The following is a 20,554-nucleotide window of genomic DNA, read 5'->3' as shown; positions in this document are numbered from 1 at the left end:
TACTATTGGTACATGTATTCATATAAACATTATTTTAATATGTAAACGATAAAATTCAAGATAAAATATGTATTTTTTATTCAGCATGTTATGTACACATTTTATATAGGCCTTTTATATTGAAGTTGTAAGGTTAAATTAAGGTCACACTGTCCACTTTACAGTAACGATTTACACAATGTGTGCCACAATGAAAATAATTAACTTTATTGCTTTGCCTGGGCGCTCGGTACACCTGTTCGGCACCTTTAGTCCTACTATTTTTCAGTCTAACGCCCTGTAGGGTAGACTCCGCTTACACCACGGCTCCCCATCATATCTTCCCGGAAACCGGCTCGTATCAGGCCCGTGATACGGCGCGCGGCGCAGACGAGCAGCCAGTGGCGAGTTTCGGTCGTGACGTGTGTCGCCAGTACCCGCCCATCATCCGCAGCCCGTCTTCTTTGCGGCACAGGGAATCCGTAACCTGGACAAACGGCAGCCAGACTTCAGTCCACAGATCCATCCATCATCGCTATGGGAATTATAGCGTTCTTCTTCCAAAACGAAGCGCTTATCCCCTACTACTTGAAACCCGTGCACGCCGGGGCACAGACTATAAAAAGGCGTCAGTGGACGGAATTCGTACACTGAAGGAATAACCCAGCAAAAGGGACAATACCTCACAACAATGTGGGTGTCCTGTTGATGCGGAGATGCTGATGCTCCACCTATGAAGCCACCTATGAAGTAACAGATGTGGACCTGGGCATATTTAAACAAGAGTGATTCCGCAGGGACAATGCCTGGGAAAATGTCTTTGACTTGGTCGCTGATGATGGTAAGTGGAGGGCGCATTTATTTACGCATTATGCTTCTCTTGTCCTCTCGAATATTCGGGCTTTTGTTGGATTTAAAGGGACAGTAGGGGTACCCGGTGTAACGCTACTACTGTAGCGAGGATGGAGCCCAAACAAAAGGTTGGGACAGCGTAATAACGCAATTGTTTTCCTTTCCGAACGAATTCACAGTTAAGGAGGCACACCTAGGTTTATGACACAGCTTAAACGGACCAACGCGATCTTAAGAATATTATCGCAGGCATTTGTTTGTGATACTACATTTCACGTATTTTCCCGCTTCAGTCTGTTTTTAATAAAAAAATAAAATCGCCGATACAATTTTGCCAAATGGGGAATCGTTAAAGGTTAAATTCGGGACACTTCTTGACCTATTTTAAGATGAGTACACATTATTTTGCATTGCTGCACTTGTTATGGCTTAATAATATCCCTGTTTTTAGTTAACGGACATTTGCTTTACGTAAAACCGCTGCCTTGTTAAAACAGTGAAAACATTCACTTAATGTTGTTTTTGTTTTGAAGATGTTACCCAATGACATGATTTATTAAATCAATTAGATCATAACTCGTATGATTTAATATGCCTATAGTCATGGTTTTGGTGTCACTGGCTCGATATTTTCTATACGTTTTCATTCTTAAAGCATGTGCCTGACTTATGTTGTTGTTTGATTGACAGTGGCTTATTTACATGATTTAATATGCCTGTTGTGTTAATATCCTCATGCAATAGAAAGTCAGCTGAGGTTAATTTGGTATATCAAACCGGCTCATCCATTAGCGGGCCTTTATCATGGGACCTTTAAATCCCATAATGCACACGGCTTACTGTTGCTGCTCAGTTTTAAAAAATTGGATTCGGCTGTTTGATACCAATGCAGGCTAATATGTATTGTTAGTCTCACAACACCAGTGTGCTCATCTGTGCACCCTCGAAAAACATATTTATTGGCATCGACGCAACTGATGCAATCTGTTTGGCAGGTGGCCTGACATTTGCAGGAATATTCCTCTCTCATTCACGCCGCCTGCAGACTCGTCGACTGTTGACGATTACAAAATGGGCACGAATGCCTCCAGACAGGGAGTGTTTGTTCTTGCTTTGCAGTCTTCAGTTATGATGTATCAGAAGTGTAACAGGTGCCCTGTTCATCTAGCAGAGTCTGGCACACGGAGTCCTGGTGATATCACATCTATCCCTGTTCTTGCAGATTTGCATACTACGTTTGTCCCGAAAACAATAAACGCAGACAAATCTATCCTGAAGTTCATAGGCAAATTCGCTTAGTGTTCTGTGACACTTTTACCTTCGGTCTCCCCACATATGTTCAACATTTAGTTACATCATTGATTACATGCTAAGTATAGATAAATGTGAAGTTATGTAATTCTGCGTGCACAGATCGCAAGCTCATGTATCAGCGAAAAGGTGAGTCATTACAAAACATTATGGCTCATAAGAGCAGGTCAGTCAACAATCAAACCTTGCAAAGTGAAAATTAAGGTTTAAAATCATGTTTATACTTGTGAAGCTTGATATATATATATATATATATATATATATATATATATATATATATATATATATATATATATATATATATATATATTTGTAGAATATTTAAATCATTAGGCTTATATAATATGATATAGTGAAATACAGACACATAAAGTATACTCAAAGAAGAAAGAAACATCTCAGTTTTATTTAAAAAATTGCCCAGTTTGATGTAGTAGTTCATATTTATGTGGCCAGAAGTTATGATAGCTTAGAACAGTATAGCAGACTGCTTTCGTGTAAATATCGGTCTATATCTCCAAATATATTTGATATTTTAATCCATAGTTTAATTATCAAAGTTCTGTTTTTTATCATTTATAGGGAAAAGCCTGTTTGGCATTTCAATTTTACCGTGATTATGGATAATAAAGTAAACATTACAGTAAATCCATGTTCACTATTAAATATTTTTAACAATATGAACGTTATTTTATGTTTACTTAATAAAAATCTGGGAAAATTGCAAAAAGAACAAATGTGGACCACAACCTGAAGAGGACACTTGTAGAATTATTCTAAAAAGCCTTTCACTTTCAGAAAAAATTCAATCAGACTACAGAAAAAACAGTAAAGTTGATTTTCTGATAAATAGAAGATAAATCTTAGTCTTAATTGAGTTTAAGAAGCTTTTTTGCTTGTTTGTTGTTTCTCATGGCCTTACAGGTAATAACACATCTGCTTAACATTTTAGAACAAATATTTATATTTTTTTTTTTGTATGGCATATGAGTTTCTATGAAAGTCACAGCTATAAAAGGCTTCATTTTGAATCGGTGCCAGAAGTGCATTTTTCCGAATGTGGAGACATTACACAGACATAGATGGCAAGAATGCGAATACACTCTCACATAAGAACTCATATTTATATAAGCTTCCATAAAAATGTCCAAATTAGGTTTCGTGCAAGTGCCCTTTTAACCCAGGAGCTGTTTAGGGTGGGATGAAAAGGTGGAGTTGTTACATGTCTTGGCGTTTTGTACATCACGTCCCTTCTTGTGGTTATCGAAAGCAAGTGTGCGTGAAAAAAGTGTTCCTCTTATCTCGGGTTGCCAGTTCCTCTTCCCAAAACCGTTTGAAAGAAAACCGACTTCTGCAACAACAGTGTACTCATTCTTCGCTGTGGATGCACACTAAGCATACAGACATTGTCCTGTCATCGGTGAAGTTGTCCCCCTCGCTGCCCTACTTCAAACCCTCGTCTGTTAGCTCACTGCTGGCCCTCTTCTACAGCTAAGGCCGCTGGGAAAGCGCAGCTTTGTCTAATCGCTATTCATGTTCAGTCTGTCGTCCTGAAACAATCCCCATCACCTCACGAAGAGCAACACGTGCATCCGAGCCCAAGCTCTCTGGCATCGTCCCGCGGTTCCCAGCGATGGCTGTATGTGTTGGCTGGAGAATATTAATGTCGTGTTTGTTTTTATTCAGCCATCCCCCGTACACTGTAGAAAGTTATTTTTGTTAAATTTACTTAATTAAATCGTGCAAACTCGTTCCTTCAATTAAGTAGTCTTTAAAAGTCATTCGAGAATATAATAAATACTCACCAGTTTTTGTTTATCCGCCGAGGTCTTCCACAAAACAAGATGGCCGTCGATCAGAAAGTTCTCGGTCCAAACCCAGATGACGTTAGTGGTCACGTGGCTCGCACAGCACTCAAAGAAACCGGGAAACGCTTCGGGTATTTGAGTAACTGGGACTTTTAGCACAAATAGTAAGATTTAATAGATCTAGATCAGTACAATAGCACTTTAAGTAAAGTCAACAAAAAGAATTAAGTTAGCACATTTGTTAGATGTAACAGTGTATTAGCAAGGAAATTAGTCTCCTGCGCTTTTATACTAGTCTTCTGTGCGGTCTGTTGTTGAGGAAATGTAATAAAACTCCAGGGGATTCAAGATCAGCAGTTAATAGAACTTTGTGTTTAGAAACTGATGATGCAGCGAGGCCCTTGTGTGCCGCGCTTTCCAGCATCATATTTTTTGGTGACGACTTTTGTACCGAGCCCAAGATGCCTGTCGTGGCCAAAGCCCCATTTAGGTGCCGAATTAAAATGTGGGCTAGCATCATAAAGAATGTTAGGTGCAGTTAACATGCTGTGCAGTCGGCTTTGCTGCATGCGCCAGAGGAAAGAGCGGGACCGTTATGATCGGAATTTGGCTTTCAATGGGAAACGCTCAAGCTGTAGTAACTATAGAGCGGCTGCGTTTACAGGCTTCTTGTCATTAAAAGTTATTGTGAAGGTCATCGGGCTGCGAGAGTGCTGTCAACGCATTCCAGGGTTCCCTGTTGTTGGACTGTAAAGTGTTTTTGCATGGATGATTTGTTGCAGACTGTGTAAGTGTTATGCAGACTTCTGTGTTTTAGAGAGGAATTGAGAGTTGCTTATATTTCCCAAAGCTGGCTGATGTCACAGTTCAAAGTTCTTGAGGTCGTTCGCTCCATATTATGACATCAGTATGCTCTTTGAGATATTGCTCATTACCTAAACGTAAAGCTAGAGGTTGTTGTGATATTCTGTCTGTCTTTTTGTCTCGCGTTTTTTTTAGTGTCTTTTTCGATATAATGATTTATTTTTAAGCACAGTGGGGAATATTTTTGGTACAGCATACTGTTGTGTTATTAATAGACATTTATTGGTTAGCAGTAAAGGCAAACATTGAAACAATTGTAATAATAGTAACATTCAGTTGAATGAAAAAAGAAAAATTCAACCAAAACACAGCTTCCCTCTCATCCAGGACATCCATTCTCTAAACACATTTATTGATTCACTCATGTGTTTTTTACTTTTTGTACTTGTGTATGACATATGCTGGACTTCACCAGTCATTTTGTCCAAATAAACCTGCCCAACCTTGCATTTTTTCCAATTATTAATTTTTTTCTGATGTATGTTACAGCATGGAAGAAAACATCTGTTTCATTTCATCACAACATTAAATGACTGTTGGCTCCACTTTCTTCAATTAGTGACTCAACCTCTGACTGTGAAATGTCAAAACTTGTCGTGTAGTTGTTGAAAAGGCATGAGTATGTAGCCAGCAAACAAACAAAAGCACCAGCGGTTTTCTTAATCGTTATATAGTTTTCTTTTCTTATAATACAAACCGACGACGCAGTGGTCATTCATGCTAAATAAGACATTTATTGTACGTTTTGGTTGTTTGTATTGTCATTGCGTAACAGTCTTCTTGTTGTTCTTTCATTGCTGTTAGCTGCTGTTCACTGCGGTCAGTGACGTCCTAACCCACACACTGACCCCCAGCACGACCACAGAGAAGCCCTTGTCCCCTCGACACTACCGCCACACCGACCAAGCTGGAAACAAGCTGGTGTGCGACAAGTGTCCGGCGGGCACCTACGTGTCCTCCCACTGCACAGAGGCCACCGTACGGGAATGCAGCCCCTGCCCGGACGGCACCTTCACCCGGGGCGAGAACGGTGTTCAACAGTGCCACGCTTGTCAGAGACGCTGCCAAGCCCCATTTTTCGAGAAAACTCCCTGTACGTCCACCACCGACCGGCTGTGCGTGTGTCCTCCGGGCAGCTTCTCCCAGGGTGGAAAGTGTCAGCGGCACTCATTATGTCCACCGGGGTGGGGCGTCCGAAAGCGAGGAAGTGAGACAGAGGATGTGCGCTGCCGGCCATGTCAGCGTGGCACCTTCTCCGACGTGGCATCAAATGCTCTGAGGTGCCGATCTCACACAGATTGCTTGTCTCTTGGCTTAACGCTGCTGATCAAAGGCACAGAAAAGACAGATAGTGTGTGCGGGCCAACTCCAGCCAGTTCGGTCTATGTCCTACTTGGAGAGGCCTCCGTTTCCACGGTTTCCAGCACTGAGTCAGCATATAGAGGTGAGAGTGAAAAAGCTCAGTGAGGAGTTATTCCTTACTAAACAGAGTATATAGATTGACAGACAAATAGATTGATATGTACATACATATACAGTACATACATACATAGATATTTGTTTCCTTTACTTGGTAGTGTTATATTCCCCTGGTTTGTTGTACACGTGCATTCATCCGCTGGTTCTGTTACTAACAGCTCCCTCTTTTCAACTTGATTGCTCAACCCCTTCATCAACTTCCCTAATTTGGTGTTTAAATAAAGCAGTGGTTGTATGTGATGTTTTTGTGCATGTTCTTTAGAGGACTCTTTTTAAGTCTGCACGGATGTAGCTATATGAGCTATAGCTTGTAAAATTTCCCTGCTTAGGGCAAGCAAGGCGCTTATCGTCTCAATAATAATGATTATAATTATGCTATTCTTAGTAATAGTAATGATAAAAATAAATGCAATTCGCACATACACTACCTATCAAGAGTTTTATGCTTTGTAAGAGTAGTAAAATTCTTGTGCTCAAGAAGACTACATAAATGTTTTGTTTTTTTTATCGAAAATGCAATAATAATAGAATAAACACTGAAAAAAGTATTTAGTATTTATTTTATTTGCTGTTGCTGTTACATATTTTTGTGGAAACTGTAATACATTTTTCAGAGGCCCAAACTAAATTCAAAATCACCTTTATTTGAAATAGAAGTCTTTTGTAACATTAGAAATGTTTTTGTTGTCAGTTTTCTTAATTTAATATTTTTGTGCTAAATGAAACACTTACTAAACCCAAACTCTTGAAAGCTGTTTTTTTTGTTGTTGTTTGTTTTACCAAAGCAGTCATAGTATTGCCAGTAGTATTAGTACTTATCTCTTATTTTCAGAAGAATTACATTGACTTTAGTTTTTGGGTCAAATCTGAGCAGTTAAGATGAGAAATCCATGTGAGATTATGTTGGCTGAGCAGCACAGCTCCACTTTGCTATCTACACATGCCAGCTTGATGCTGGATTAAAGTTTTAGATACTCTCCCTTCTGTTTTGTTGTCTAGGTTAAGCTCATCTTTAGGACTGTATTTAATTCTCTCTCTGTCTCTGTTTTTGTCTACAATTATATGATCCACTCTGCACACAGCAAGCACTGCCGTTTTACCAGTTACAGAGATTCAAGAAGTAGCCGGGTCGGTCCTCAGTAGCACAGAAACGGCCCTCGACGCTGAAGAAGACATTCCAACAACCACAACCACAACTTCCTCCAAGACTAGTGATGAGGATGGTGGACTCTTAATCGCTGCAACTCAGGACCTCCCTAAATTGCAAAACAAGTTTTCCTCATCACGAGACCCCCAGGTTGCCAATCAACAGGCCATGGAGACTCTGTCTGAGGGCAAGGCCCAAGGTTTGGGGTACCGGCCCATCCGCAGAGGTGCACCGAGGCCTAGCACGCACAAGCACTTTGACATCAATGAGCACCTGCCTTGGATGATAGTCCTGCTGCTTCTGCTGGTGCTGGTAGTGATCGTGGTATGCAGCGTAAAACGCAGTTCACGAGTGCTGAAGAAAGGTCCTAGACAGGATCCCAGCAGCATCATGGAGAAAGCCATCCACAAGAAGCCCAGCTCTCCTGCGCAGACAAAGGAGAGGTGGATCTACTACTCAAATGGACAGGGTGAGTTATATTTTTGTATTTTTATAGATATATTTCAATGTTTTGCGATTGCTTACAAAACTTTTGTGATGGAAAAATACGAGATTGGAGGAAGACCTATATTTCAGTGCCTTTGTGAGCAAACTCAGTCTCTTAGGGGAACACAATAGTTTTGTAAGAGAACAATATAACACAAAAATATTAATTTTCTTCCCATCTCGTATTTTTTATTTTCCCTCACCATGTCTTCTTCCAGATAGTCAGATTTTTTTTTTTTTTCATGATGTTTGCATAAAATACATTCTTCTATCCCAGCTTATCTGTAATCATTCGTGGATTGATTGAAATTGGAAAAAACATTTTAAAACATTGCTCTGTTTATTTGAGAATCATGACCAGCACAGCAACAGCAACAATACAGCCAATTATGATTTTAAGGCGTGGCTACCTGTTTGGCTGACCAATGGCAGGCAGAGTGTCCTCAAAAAAGGGAAACCTATGGTGACTTTGTACGCATATAGTAATGAGAACTTCAACAGTTACACAACCAAGACCAACGTCAAGATCAGTCACATGATCATACGGAACCTGATCTCATTCTGTTTCCCATTCCGCTCCTTGGGTAGCATTTGCTTTACGTCTCTGGTGTTTCTCTTTCTCTTTTATTATTTATTTCACACTCTCTGCCACATAACCTGGCTGTTAATATGCATCAGAGGCCGTTAGGTTAGTTGGGACTGAAGCAACGAGCTTATATGAGCCTCAGATCTCCACCTGTGTGTGTATGCTTGAGCAGTTGGAACTAGATTATTCCGGTTCTTTGTGGTTTGAGAGCTGGGGAAGTGTATTGGTGGACATGGCCTGGTGGGAGATGAGTGGAGGGACTGACTGCCATAGGTCTGAATTCAGGGTGCCGCTGTATGTTCTGCAGGAACCTCACGCTTGAGCAAACACCTAACCAAAAGTTTTTAGTATGAAGTTTTAGTATGATGCTACTTGAAATCATGTATAGGATAAAATGAGTAGTCAAGTAAGTGAAAGTATGTGTCTCAGACTCACATTGACGCAGGGAATTTAAGATCATAGAGACTTTCAGCTGGGCTATTTTGACTTTAGTTCTTTTAAGAAACCATCTAGCAACCGCCCATAAGGGTGTGAATACATTAGCAATATTTAATGTACAGAAATCATGTTGTCAGTAGTGTAGTGATTTATGAATCACAGTTCACAAAGAGGTCACTTTTTAACCAAGCCGCTTTCTGTTGATCATCGCATGGAATTTGCATGACCAACTGAACAAACAAAATGGAGTGTTCTGACAGTGTCTTTTAAATACTTTCTGGACCTTGAAAGTGTAATTTATTGGCAGTCAATGGGACAGTCACAAGCCTCCCGGTTTTCATCCAAAATATCTTGGGCTAAGTGATTAATGACAAGTTTTTTGGGGCGGAGTAACCATTTAGTAACCTAGCACCCAGAAATATCCCCCAAACAGAGGTACTGGATTTGAACTGAAATTATAATTATATGGGGAAATATTGACTTCCAACAATTATTACTATTATTTAGATATTGCTATTATTTATGATGAATAATAAAATACAACACCAATTTAAGAATAGTTTAATGATATTTTATTGTTAACTTGCCTTGAAAATAGTGGAATATCAAGGACGGGTGAACCATTGATCTGCTCACCATCATAAAATGTCATGTCCACCAGGTGCAAAATAAATAAATAAATAAATGCATTCGCTATTTTACTGTGCTTTTCTCCCTTGCACTCCTAAACGTGAACAATTTCATTGTTCATTGACTTCATTGACGAGCAAAGAATTTATTACGCGTTGAACTTTTGAATAAAAACTGAGATAGTAGAGCCTCTTCGAATCATGTTAGAAAGCACAGGTAACCTTTACACAGCCGTTTGCCTCCGCGAACACAACACAAAACATTTCCCTAATGCATTCAAGGTGTGTAATTGGGCGGCCTGAAGTGCATGTGTGTCCGTTTACTACATTAGTGAAATAATGGCCATAAAGGGCCGCATGGGAAACATATATAAAGATGAAGGAGCGATCGTACAAATAATGAATTCTTTCATTGGAGGTATAACAAAGCACGCATAGCGGAGATCAAAGACGTAGAACCACCCGCATGTACGCCTCATATAACAACCTCTGCAATAGGTGTTATCTATAAAAGCCCACTGCCCAGAATCAGGGTGGGCTGGGGCTTTTATAAGAGACGATTAGGAACTTCATGGGTGAGCTCAACCTTGCCAGCATTTTGTTTAGGAGTCAGGGAAAGTCGGGGGAAGCTTGTAGGATCCCCTTGCTAGTGAACCTCCCCTGGTCTTCACCAGGTGAACGGTTTCATTGTTTTGATGGGGAAGTGGTAATTACTGTGGCTGGTTCAGTGTATGAGGTGTCAGGGATTTATGGGATGACTGCGTTGCCGTGAGACATTCCGGCAAAGCCACCATGGCGACTCACTAAGAGGGGGAAGTCCTGACTCTCTTTGAGGATTCCTTTGTTTTGCAGCCAACCTAGACCTGTTGCAGCTGGTTTGTCACCTCATTTGAATTCTCATATGAAGACGTTAAGGCTTTGTTCTTTTGTAAACGGCTGTGGCTGATAAGCTGTTGTCTTTATACATGCAAATGAGCTATAACTTGTTTCTCCACTTTTGCATAACACCTTTTGTATCTACCCTATTTACAGCAAGTAGTCAGTCGTTTACATCTTGAATACAGTACGTCTCGTGTGACAATTAGATACATTACGCAAAGCTTGAAACTATTTCCTGTCAAATTGTCCAGTAATCTAAATAATTGAATAAAAACATTTGATGCAGTGTATTTTTATACACTGTAATATTTTTTTACAAAATTATGTATTTAGGTATATATGTATATATATATATATATATATATATATATATATATATATATATATATATATATATATATATATACACACACACACATATATACAACACCACACATTTCTAAATTATAAAACTGTATCTATCTTTATGTATTTAATATCAAATTTAATGTAATCAATTTATATATTTGATGATAGATTATTAGATTTCCTGTATATATTTAAAATAATATTATCAAATAATAACAAATGTTGAAGTCACATTCATTTAAGAGTGTAAGAAAAACATTGTACTTGCTGTGTGAGACACAAGCCTGGAAACATTTGCAAGCACACTTTACATTCAGATATAGTGACACGTGTTTTCCCAGCATTCCATAAAAGTTGCCTTCGGGACTAGGGCAACCAAGTACAGTCATAGACAGGGAAGGCATCACGCGACCCGTCGTCTTTGGCCTAAATCGCTCAGACAGAGCCCGTCCTCCTTTAACACGCTGCCATGGCGTAGTGACTTCTGGAAACAACAGGCGAGAGGATGGGCAGCCTGCAGGCTTTGGCATTTTTAGATCCGCAGTACAGTCTGTGGCACGCTATCCTCCTGAGAGCTCCACTGAATTTGCTACAGATGGATCCCAAACAAGACAGATCTGGCTTACAGATAGATGCTCTAATACCTTCCAGCAGCAGTTGTCCCCTACAATCATCCTGTTACGCTGAACCCAGTCACGTTTATCTGCTGTAGAGGCTAATTCAACATGGATTGCATTGATCTGTGCTGTTTTACATTGGGCTCTCTTGATGGAAGTTTACATAATTTAATTTTTTTCTGTAACAAGAGAGTGGTGCTTCTCTTAAAAATGTCCATAGGTGAAATGCAAAGTGCGTTGCTATGGTATCACTAATGTGTTTCTAGCACATGCGATTGCTATGGTGTTCTCTGTGTCCCTGTCATATTCTTAGCCAATTTTATTTTATATTATGGTTTTTAAAGGTTTTTATTTCATGAAATTGAATTTTTATATTTTTTGCTGTTACCTGAATTTTTGTTAAAGCTTTCAGTATTTTGTTGTTTTTTTGTCATTTTTTTTATAGTGTATGTGTGTTTTTATTTATACATAATAAATATACACAGATCACACACACACACACACATTAGTTCTTTAGTTTAGTTTAGTTTAGTTTTAAATATTTATTTATTTTCAGTGAACTTTTTTTATTTCATGGTTTTAGTTTTTGTGAATCTGTGGGATTTTCCACAAGTGTGAGTAAAAAAACAAAAAAAAACAACTTATCACGGCTTCCTGGGTTTGCTGCAAGGATTCACAGTTAAAGGATTCCCTAGGAGGCATCTGTATGTCACTGTACACCAAAGCGTATGAACACAGACATCAATCTAGGTCATTCATATGACCTTATCCATGGGACAGCATGTCCCACTGGAGCTGCTGGTGTACTGTAACCCTAGAGTGTTGTCTGTCTGCACTGTATGATTCCATTTCTCACCGTCTACTCCATACCGCGCCAACAGAACATCATTCCAAGGTTGCATTTATTTGATCAAAAATAAATTAAAAACAGTCTTGCTTTGAAATAATACCACAATTTAAAACTGTTTTCTGCTTAAACTAACTGAAATGTATCCCTGTGATGTATAAGTTGTATTTACAGAAACTATTACTCCAGTCTTCACTGTGATTCTAAACATACATAAGCATAAAAATGAAAGAAACCAAATTAAAAAAAAAAAACATTTTGCACTGTGATATATCAGTACAGCTTGTCAAAGGCAACACATTGGGCAATTTGTGCTGTGCTTGCCTATTGAGGTTCAGTTACAGTTTATAGTAGATAAACATAGGATTGACCTTTCCTCTCATTCTCTAGGTGTTGACATCTTGAAGCTGGTGGCAGCACAGATTGGCAGTCAGTGGATTGATATGTATAAGTCTCTGGCCAGTGCCACCGAGAGAGAGGTGGCCGCATTTTCCAACGGCTACTCGGCTGATCACGAGAGGGCATACGCTGCTCTTCAGCACTGGACCATACGCGACAGTGACGCCAACCTGGCTAAGCTGATCAATGCCCTTCACCGCCAGCGCCGCATCGACGTGGTGGACAAGATACGTAGTGTCATGGAAGACAATCCTCAGGTGAGCAGCAGTCAGCCACGTTTACGGCATGAAGTGAGTCGTTTTTAGCTGGCCATGTGACCTGAAGATGGCAGCATCCAGCTGAACCACCAGGTGCATAAAAGTGCAAAAAAGAAATAGATAATTAAAAAAGAAAGATGAACAATCTTTAAACTATACATTGTTTTAAAATAGAAATCCATTAAATGAATCAGAAAGGAAAATAAACTAATATCAAATAAAAATAAACAGTAAAATTAATTTATTTGATTAACATAACAAATAGCTAAATAAACAAAAAGTGAAAAAATGTAAACAATTAAAATAAATACAGTTATAATAAATATGTAGTCATTTACATGAAATGTAAATATTATAGGAAATAATTTATCTTTTTCATTTTATTAAAATAAATCAGGTGGTCAGCATTTGGATCAAAATTTTCATAGATTCATCATAATTGTATCTTAGCAAACACCAGACCGTCCTGTCATGTTTGGGCCAGAAGCTGCTAGTCAGGACACAATAATGGATCATGAAGTCATGTGTATATAGCCTTACATAACACACACACACACACCCCAGGTCTAATAACACTCAACTTGGATAATACGTGCGCAGAAGAGTAAACAAACCACATGAGTGCATCGTGACTCCTGACTGCATCCTATTGAGCTGGATTACTAATGACAAAAGCCTAACAGGCTACCGGAGATGGAGGATCAGTCATCAACTTTCATTTTAGAGTTTACTGCCTTTCCTGTGCGCAGGTCTTATAAAGGCCACTTTATTTATTATGTCCTTGTCTCAAGGTCAGAGCAGATGGTGAAGTTAAGGCTTTTGGTCTCATTTTGATGCCACTGATCTGGCCGAGATAAAGTGAGATAAAACTTCTCAGATTTATTTATATGCGTGTCTGTCAGCACCACCTCATAATCACCTAATCGCCAGTGCGAGTGTTGACTTTCACTGAACGTTCGTCTGTAAAGGCAGAGCAAAGTCAACTCTCTGCTGGGCACATATGGTTCACTCTTTTGAAGCAGTTCTTATATGATCACTTCATTCGTCCTCTAATTATGTTTATAAATCTGTATGTAAATGAATAGTTTACATTAACAAGGATATTACAGTATATTATAGTATCACAGGAAATGTAAGTTATCAATAACAGCTAACCAACTTTGCCAGTGAAATCTTATTTAATTTTTTTTGCTTATTTGATGTTCTTTGCCAGTGCAATGTAATTTTAATTATGCTAAATTAGCATCTATATTATTTCGAACCCTGCTAAACATAATTTTTAGTTTAATTTAATTTAGTTTGCCAGTTTTAATTATACAAAATGTGCATTCGTATCATTTGAAACCCTGCTAAAAAAATTACCCTGCTAAAAAATTTCATTTTTAGTGCATACTGCGACAAAAATCCTCTTTCCCATCCTCTCTTGTTCTGTACTCAACTGCAGTAAGACTTATATGTTTTTTAACAACACAATGGTGAGAACAATAATGGCAGAACTTTTAGTTCACATTAAAAAATGTGAACCATGGAATATACAAATTAGATGGGCTTTGTCAGGGCATTTTCTTCTTCTCTGAGCAAAACACGATGCTTACAAGATCTGATACTGAATTAGCAATGCTGAATGAAAATGATGCAGCAAGGAGGATGAAACATCATTATCATGACAGAGCACCGTTCATCAGAGCCACATGTTTGTAGATCAAATCACATGTATCCCATGCTCCACGGTGCCACAGCGCGCATAACCTCCCGTCGGGAGAATGAATTGCACATGGAAAGAAAGTGAAAGACATTAGTGTCTATAGTATCTATAGTACTTCTTTTACTGCCTATAAACAGAACGATATGTGCTTTTATGAGTTACAAAGGATACAAAGTCATACCACTTGGACGCAGAATGCAAGTAAACCTTAGATAAGGGCCCTCAGAGGATAAACACACCCAGTGTTTCACGTGTCATGGACGCCGGTCAAACAGACTCCGTCTGAAAGCCACCACCAGTCTGCCCCATGCTACTGTGTATATAACACATTTTGACCGGTTTTCCAAACCATTGACCTTTTGTTTCTCTTGAAATCATGTTTTTTCCTGTATAATGTTGTAGTTTCACTACCAGGCTTCGTATAGTCAGATGTGGACCATGCGGTGTGTGCTGTAGGTGGTCTTGTTGAGTCTGGAGCAGTGTTAGCTGTGGCTAATAAGATCAGTGTGGGAGTGACACACTTTCCACATGTGTGGCTTGTGTCCTGGTGGGTGATGGCACAGCGTTCGCGTTGCGCTTCCAGACGTTCGACAAAAACCTTTGGACTGGATATGAACAGAGAAGATATTTGGGTATACGCCCATCCTCCTTCCTGTCACATGCTACTTGTCTGAACAGTACACTTTGCGCTTGTTGATTTCATCGAGACTCGACCTTAGATGTGGAAGATTATCGTTTATTTTAGTCAGTTCGAATGTAGATTCAGCAATAATGTAATATGTGTGCGTATACGCTAGTTTTTGAAAGAAATGAGAACTTCTATTTAACGAAGATGCATTAAATTAATGTAAATGACAGTGAATACTACTAAAGTATTACACAAAAATCTCTTTGAAAATTAATTGCAATTAATCGCATCCAAAAAAAGTATGTTCACATAATATATGTGTGTGTGTACTGTGTATATTTATTATCTATATATAAATACACACACATACATGCATGTATATTAAAGAAAAATATTACGTTTATAAAATATATTTATATTATATTAATATGAAGTGAAAATCTCATTCTTAGTTTTTATTATTTTTGTAACAATTATTTTTATTTTATATATGTTTTTTCAATAAATTATTATGGACAATTGTTCTTCATATTACAGTAATTTTGTATTAAAACATGCCTAATTTACATAAACATAATGCCACATTGCCAAAAATCTAAATCCATCCCTTTTTTGTTCATTTTTGGCGACGTAAAGCTTTTGGATATAGACGGATAAACAATTTGCCAGCAACGCTCACCAGAGATATGCATCTGTAATTGCTGCACTCATTTTGGCTTCCCTTGTAAAAAGCGGCTATTTTTGTATCTTGTATGTGCTGCGGCACACTTACTTCCTTCCTTTCGGCACTAATGCAAGATTTCATGGACAGGGTGGAGCAGTGTTATCTGTTAGCTCAGTCCCTACCGATGTTGTGTGCAAAAATACAAGATTTCCGAAGTCAAAGAAAACTCCCTCCATTGCATAAATGTAGTGTATTGAATTTGAAAAGTGAACTACCTGTATAATGAAAGCGTTTATAAGAAAGCGACAAATACAGCAGCACAAAAACGTCTGTGTTCTGTAATGCTCCTTTACTCATATATTATCTCGCTTGACCTCTTGTGGTGCCATTTTCCTGGTGGTGTCTTTGAGTTCAAAGCTGTTTTTCTCCGTGTGGGGTGACCAATGAATGACTAAACGTGAACTCTCACCGTGGCACTCAGAGTAATGGTCTGCCTTTTTATGTGGCATTGATTATTCACTGCTGATTCCAAGGGAAACTTTCCCGGAAATGAAGTGGTTTCCGTTCTTCCTATAATTTGGATGTTCCACTTCAGAAGTTTGAATACCCTCCCAGCCTATTATAAGCTTCCTTGAATAGCTTACGTCAGGAATTCCCAATGTGGGAGTCACCAGAGCTTTCTTAGGAGTCACCAAGTCTATTTGATATCGATTTTAGCTACATTACAATCAAATACCTTTCAGATAACCCGCCCGATCGAGCTATGTCACTCTCAGATTGTGCCATGCATGTAGATTATACTGAGAGTGTTTTGTGGGTATGTTCACTTGATACCTAAAAAGGTGGCCATATTTGCCTTAAGTGCGTAGTACAGACTGCGGTAATAAAATCCGGACTCTTCCAAAGTGACTCATTCTCAGAAATGCACCAATAATGTTCCAACAAACTGCCATAACAAGTATGAGGGGGTTTTGTGACTGTAACACAGGCCATGTGCTCTGTGGGCAGTCAAATTCTGGCTGTACTGGATCTTTTTCATCTGTCCTCTCCTGACGCAAAGGCCAACAGTGACAGGACTCATGTGGGTGGTCCAGGGCTGCGAAGGCTGAACCCTTTGTGCTGACCCGGCCGTGAGCACATAGTGATACACTTGTAGAGCCCACACATTAATACAGTCATCGCCGTCTATCAGCCAAGACCCTCATTCTTTCAAATCCATTACTCATGTAATAGTTGTTGCAAAAGAACTTTGTTTGTTCTGACAGGATACACTTGTGGGATCAGAACGGCATTAAAAAGAATCTCTAGAAATGTGTGCCAGGTTGATGTTCTCATCGCTGTCATTAACGTGCACTGTGACGCCTCTTTTTCAGGTCGACCTGAACAAGCTAATGACGGCTGTGAATGTAAGCCATTGTCTGAGCCCCAGCCATAAGCCTTTCGAGTCACCCGGTGTGGTGCTGGAGCAGTCCCCCATGGAGCGCACCAAGGGATTCTTCACCGACGAATCAGAGCCTCTGCTGCGCTGTGACTCCACTTCCAGCAAGGACTCTGCCCTCAGCCGGACAGGCTCTTTCATAACCAAAGGTAAACGCACATGGATAAACACTAGGGTGAAAAACATCTAGAAAATCACTCTAACAAAATATATAATTTAATAAGCATTTTTATATTTCAGATTATCAAAATGTCACACTTTAAATCTTAAAAATGTTTAAACTTTTAATATTGTAAATATATATATATATATATATATATATATATATATATATATATATATTATAATATATATATATATATATATATATAGATAGATAGATAGATAGATATTTTGGTAATGTTTTATTAATATTTGTTATGTTCACATAATTTATCAACTGTAATGAATGAATGTGTAATTAAAATGAAAAAGTAATTGTTTTTGCACTGTGGTGAAAGGTATTGTAGTAGAATCTTACAATATATCGCTCCCTTGTGGTTGCTTTATGTTTCTGCATTGTCTGTTAGACAATTTCAAATTACCAGCCTTAATCGCTGGGGTATATTTATAGCAACAGCCAACAATATATATTGTATGGGTCAAAATTATAAATTTTTTTAAATGGCAAAAATCATTAGGATATATTAAGTAAAGTTTTTAAATGTCATATCATAACTATATCAAAACATAACTTTTAAGTAGCACATCAGCTTTCAAATGCTGTATAAATAAAAAAATTACCCTAATACCCTAATGACTGGTTTTGTGTTCCAAGTTTACAAATATGCCTAATTTAAATCTAGAAATGCTACCTTTTTTATTGCTAGGCTCTATAATACTTATGTATTAATAATGTATTAAATACAATTTAGTAATTTTATTTTATATTAGTAAAATGTAAAAAATATATATATATATATATATATATATATATATATATATATATATATATATATATATATATATATATATATATACACAAATATTTTGGCTTCTTGTGCATGCCTTATTTTAACTGTCAAAATACAAACAATAATAAGAAATCCTATTTTTTCTTCTTGAGCTGTGATTTATATTCATATTATATTAAATATTAATCTTATATGAAAATTTGCACTTTTCTTTTAGCATTTGGTTAGAAAGACCATAATGAATAATAAAGCCTGAAACTGTTTTATTAATGACAACACTCAATCTTCTGTCCCCGCAGAGAAAAAGGACACGGTGCTGCGGCAGGTGCGTCTGGACCCATGTGACCTGCAGCCCATCTTTGACGATATGTTGCACATTCTCAACCCCGAGGAGCTCCATGTTATCGAGGAGATCCCGATGGCGGAGGACAAGCTGGACCGCTTGTTCGAGATAGCAGGGGTGAAGAGTCAAGAAGCCAGCCAGACGCTGCTCGACTCGGTCTACAGCCACTTGCCTGACCTTCTTTAGACCACACCTCACTATACAGAAACAAAGTGATGGACACACAGATGTGCACTCACTCCGTTCCATTGTGTCACTCGATGACATGCACGTAATCTTAAAACCTCTGGAATGCTCAGACAGGAGTTTATCTGCAATTGAAAGAAGCGTTCTCTTGTTTGTGAGCTCTTGACTGGATACAGCTGGTGTCAATGCTATAACCTCTCTAACATGCAGCATATTCTTGCACACATCTCAGCATGATGTCTAACTCAAAGCTATACGATGTAATTTATGAACCGATTTTGTAAATTGTTAAATCAAGCTTTTAGTCCTTTGATGTTATGTTACAATGTGTTTTTTTTTTTATTACTACTTACAGATTAACGCATCCTAATCAGCAAAGTATTTTTGTTCCCTTTGTTTGTCCTTTTTACGTTCTCAAGTATTACCACTGTAGCTTTTTTTTTAGATGCTAATTTTGTGTTTTATGTGATTTCAAGGGCATTGAAAATCATTCCAACTGGTTATGATAGTAATCGGTGGATTATGTGCATTCACTATACGACTCTCAAAATAAGCTCCGTCTCCATGTGCTTTTCCAATAAAATAGGGCAAAAAGCAAGTATGATCGCTACGTAATTTCACACAGGCTAGAGTACCACCAAAAAAAGTCACATTTAAATGTAGCATTACAGTATTGATTTTGCAGATGACGATATGTAGTACAGAGAGAATGTCTCTGTTCAACTCTGTTGAAATCAAGTCACTCTGGTGCTAGATGCTAAACTATGGGATAGTGGTTGATTTTATCCCAATAACAGGGTGTTTATGGTCATTTGACCGATGAACTTTAAAAAAAAAAAAAAATGGGTCAAAACGAAACAGCAGCTGTATTAACTCTCCTGGATCTGAGGAAGAGCGACAGATGAGCTGTTTGGACAGAATCACGGAGTGGAAAGCTAATATGTATTCTAATGGCTGTTTTAAGATGTAACACATGTAACCAAGACATTTATTATTATTGATAATTATCATGTAACCTGGGAAATCAACAGATTAAAGTCTTTTGTCATAACTTCACGTGGTGTTTTTATATATTAGATATATCTTTTAATGTTTTTGGGGTTTTGTTTTGTATCTATCTCAGGTAAGCCTATCAGATTCATAAATATCCGGCATGAAACCCTTTGTTGCTGTTGGATGAAACATACAATCAAATTTGTATTCTGTTTTAAGGCATTTTGCTTTTTTTCTCAGCAAGTCTGCTTTTTTTGTAATGACGGTTAAACTGTGACCTGCATCAACTCATTAGTGCTCCTCAGCTATTTTTGTTTAGATCCAAATGGCGGAGGACAAGCTGGACCAGATTAAAGAGGTGAAGAGTCAAGAAGCATGCCAAACCTAGGCTACTTTACCTAATCTCCAGTCTGGAGCAAAACTCAACCTGTGTTCGAAGTCGCCCAACATAACCTCATTCAGTATAATAAACTTTGCTGTAGTATGGTTTACAAACACTATAATACTTAATATAAATGTAAATTACTACAGTATTCTTTCAAGTGACCCGAGTGTGCTGTAACGGCTGTTCCAGTTTGTGCTGGTTGTTTAATAATCATTCGAAATTTAGCAAACTAGCTCTGGTAGTAAGGAAGAGACTTAACCTGAACTCTGAAAGTATTAAATCTTAATTAAACTATTTAATACACTAACAGTTAAAAAGAAACGTGTGATAGTA

At 38.2% G+C, this 20,554-nt stretch overlaps 1 protein-coding gene and 1 long non-coding RNA gene across 2 annotated transcripts; one reads left to right on the top strand and one right to left on the bottom strand.

Annotated features, from left to right (window-relative positions):
* Positions 1-342: 342 nt before the first annotated feature.
* tnfrsf21 (tumor necrosis factor receptor superfamily, member 21) lies at positions 343-19,894 on the top strand. Its single transcript, XM_043219440.1, has 6 exons — positions 343-820; positions 5,619-6,258; positions 7,376-7,909; positions 12,661-12,926; positions 17,297-17,510; positions 18,614-19,894. Exons 1-6 carry the CDS (start codon positions 737-739, stop codon positions 18,841-18,843), a joined length of 1,968 nt encoding a protein of 655 aa, XP_043075375.1. The 5' UTR covers positions 343-736; the 3' UTR covers positions 18,844-19,894.
* Positions 2,526-5,607, bottom strand: LOC122324773. The gene is made up of 2 exons (XR_006247223.1): positions 3,948-5,607; positions 2,526-3,842 (listed from the first exon to the last, which is right to left on the bottom strand). It is a non-coding gene; the product is annotated as an uncharacterized LOC122324773 (long non-coding RNA).
* Positions 19,895-20,554: the final 660 nt, after the last annotated feature.

Source organism: Puntigrus tetrazona, chromosome 20 (assembly GCF_018831695.1).
Source record: "Puntigrus tetrazona isolate hp1 chromosome 20, ASM1883169v1, whole genome shotgun sequence".
Taxonomy (NCBI): Eukaryota; Metazoa; Chordata; class Actinopteri; order Cypriniformes; family Cyprinidae; genus Puntigrus; species Puntigrus tetrazona.
This window is presented reverse-complemented; position numbering and strand designations above follow the sequence as displayed.

Excerpts from the sequence above, each read along its gene's own strand:
- tnfrsf21 (XM_043219440.1), top strand. The coding sequence starts at position 737 with ATGTGGACCTGGGCATATTTAAACAAGAGTGATTCCGCAGGGACAATG. Across the intron at positions 7,910-12,660 it reads CTACTACTCAAATGGACAGG|GTGTTGACATCTTGAAGCTG; the intron begins GTGAGTTATATT and ends CTCATTCTCTAG. Across the intron at positions 17,511-18,613 it reads AGGCTCTTTCATAACCAAAG|AGAAAAAGGACACGGTGCTG; the intron begins GTAAACGCACAT and ends CTGTCCCCGCAG.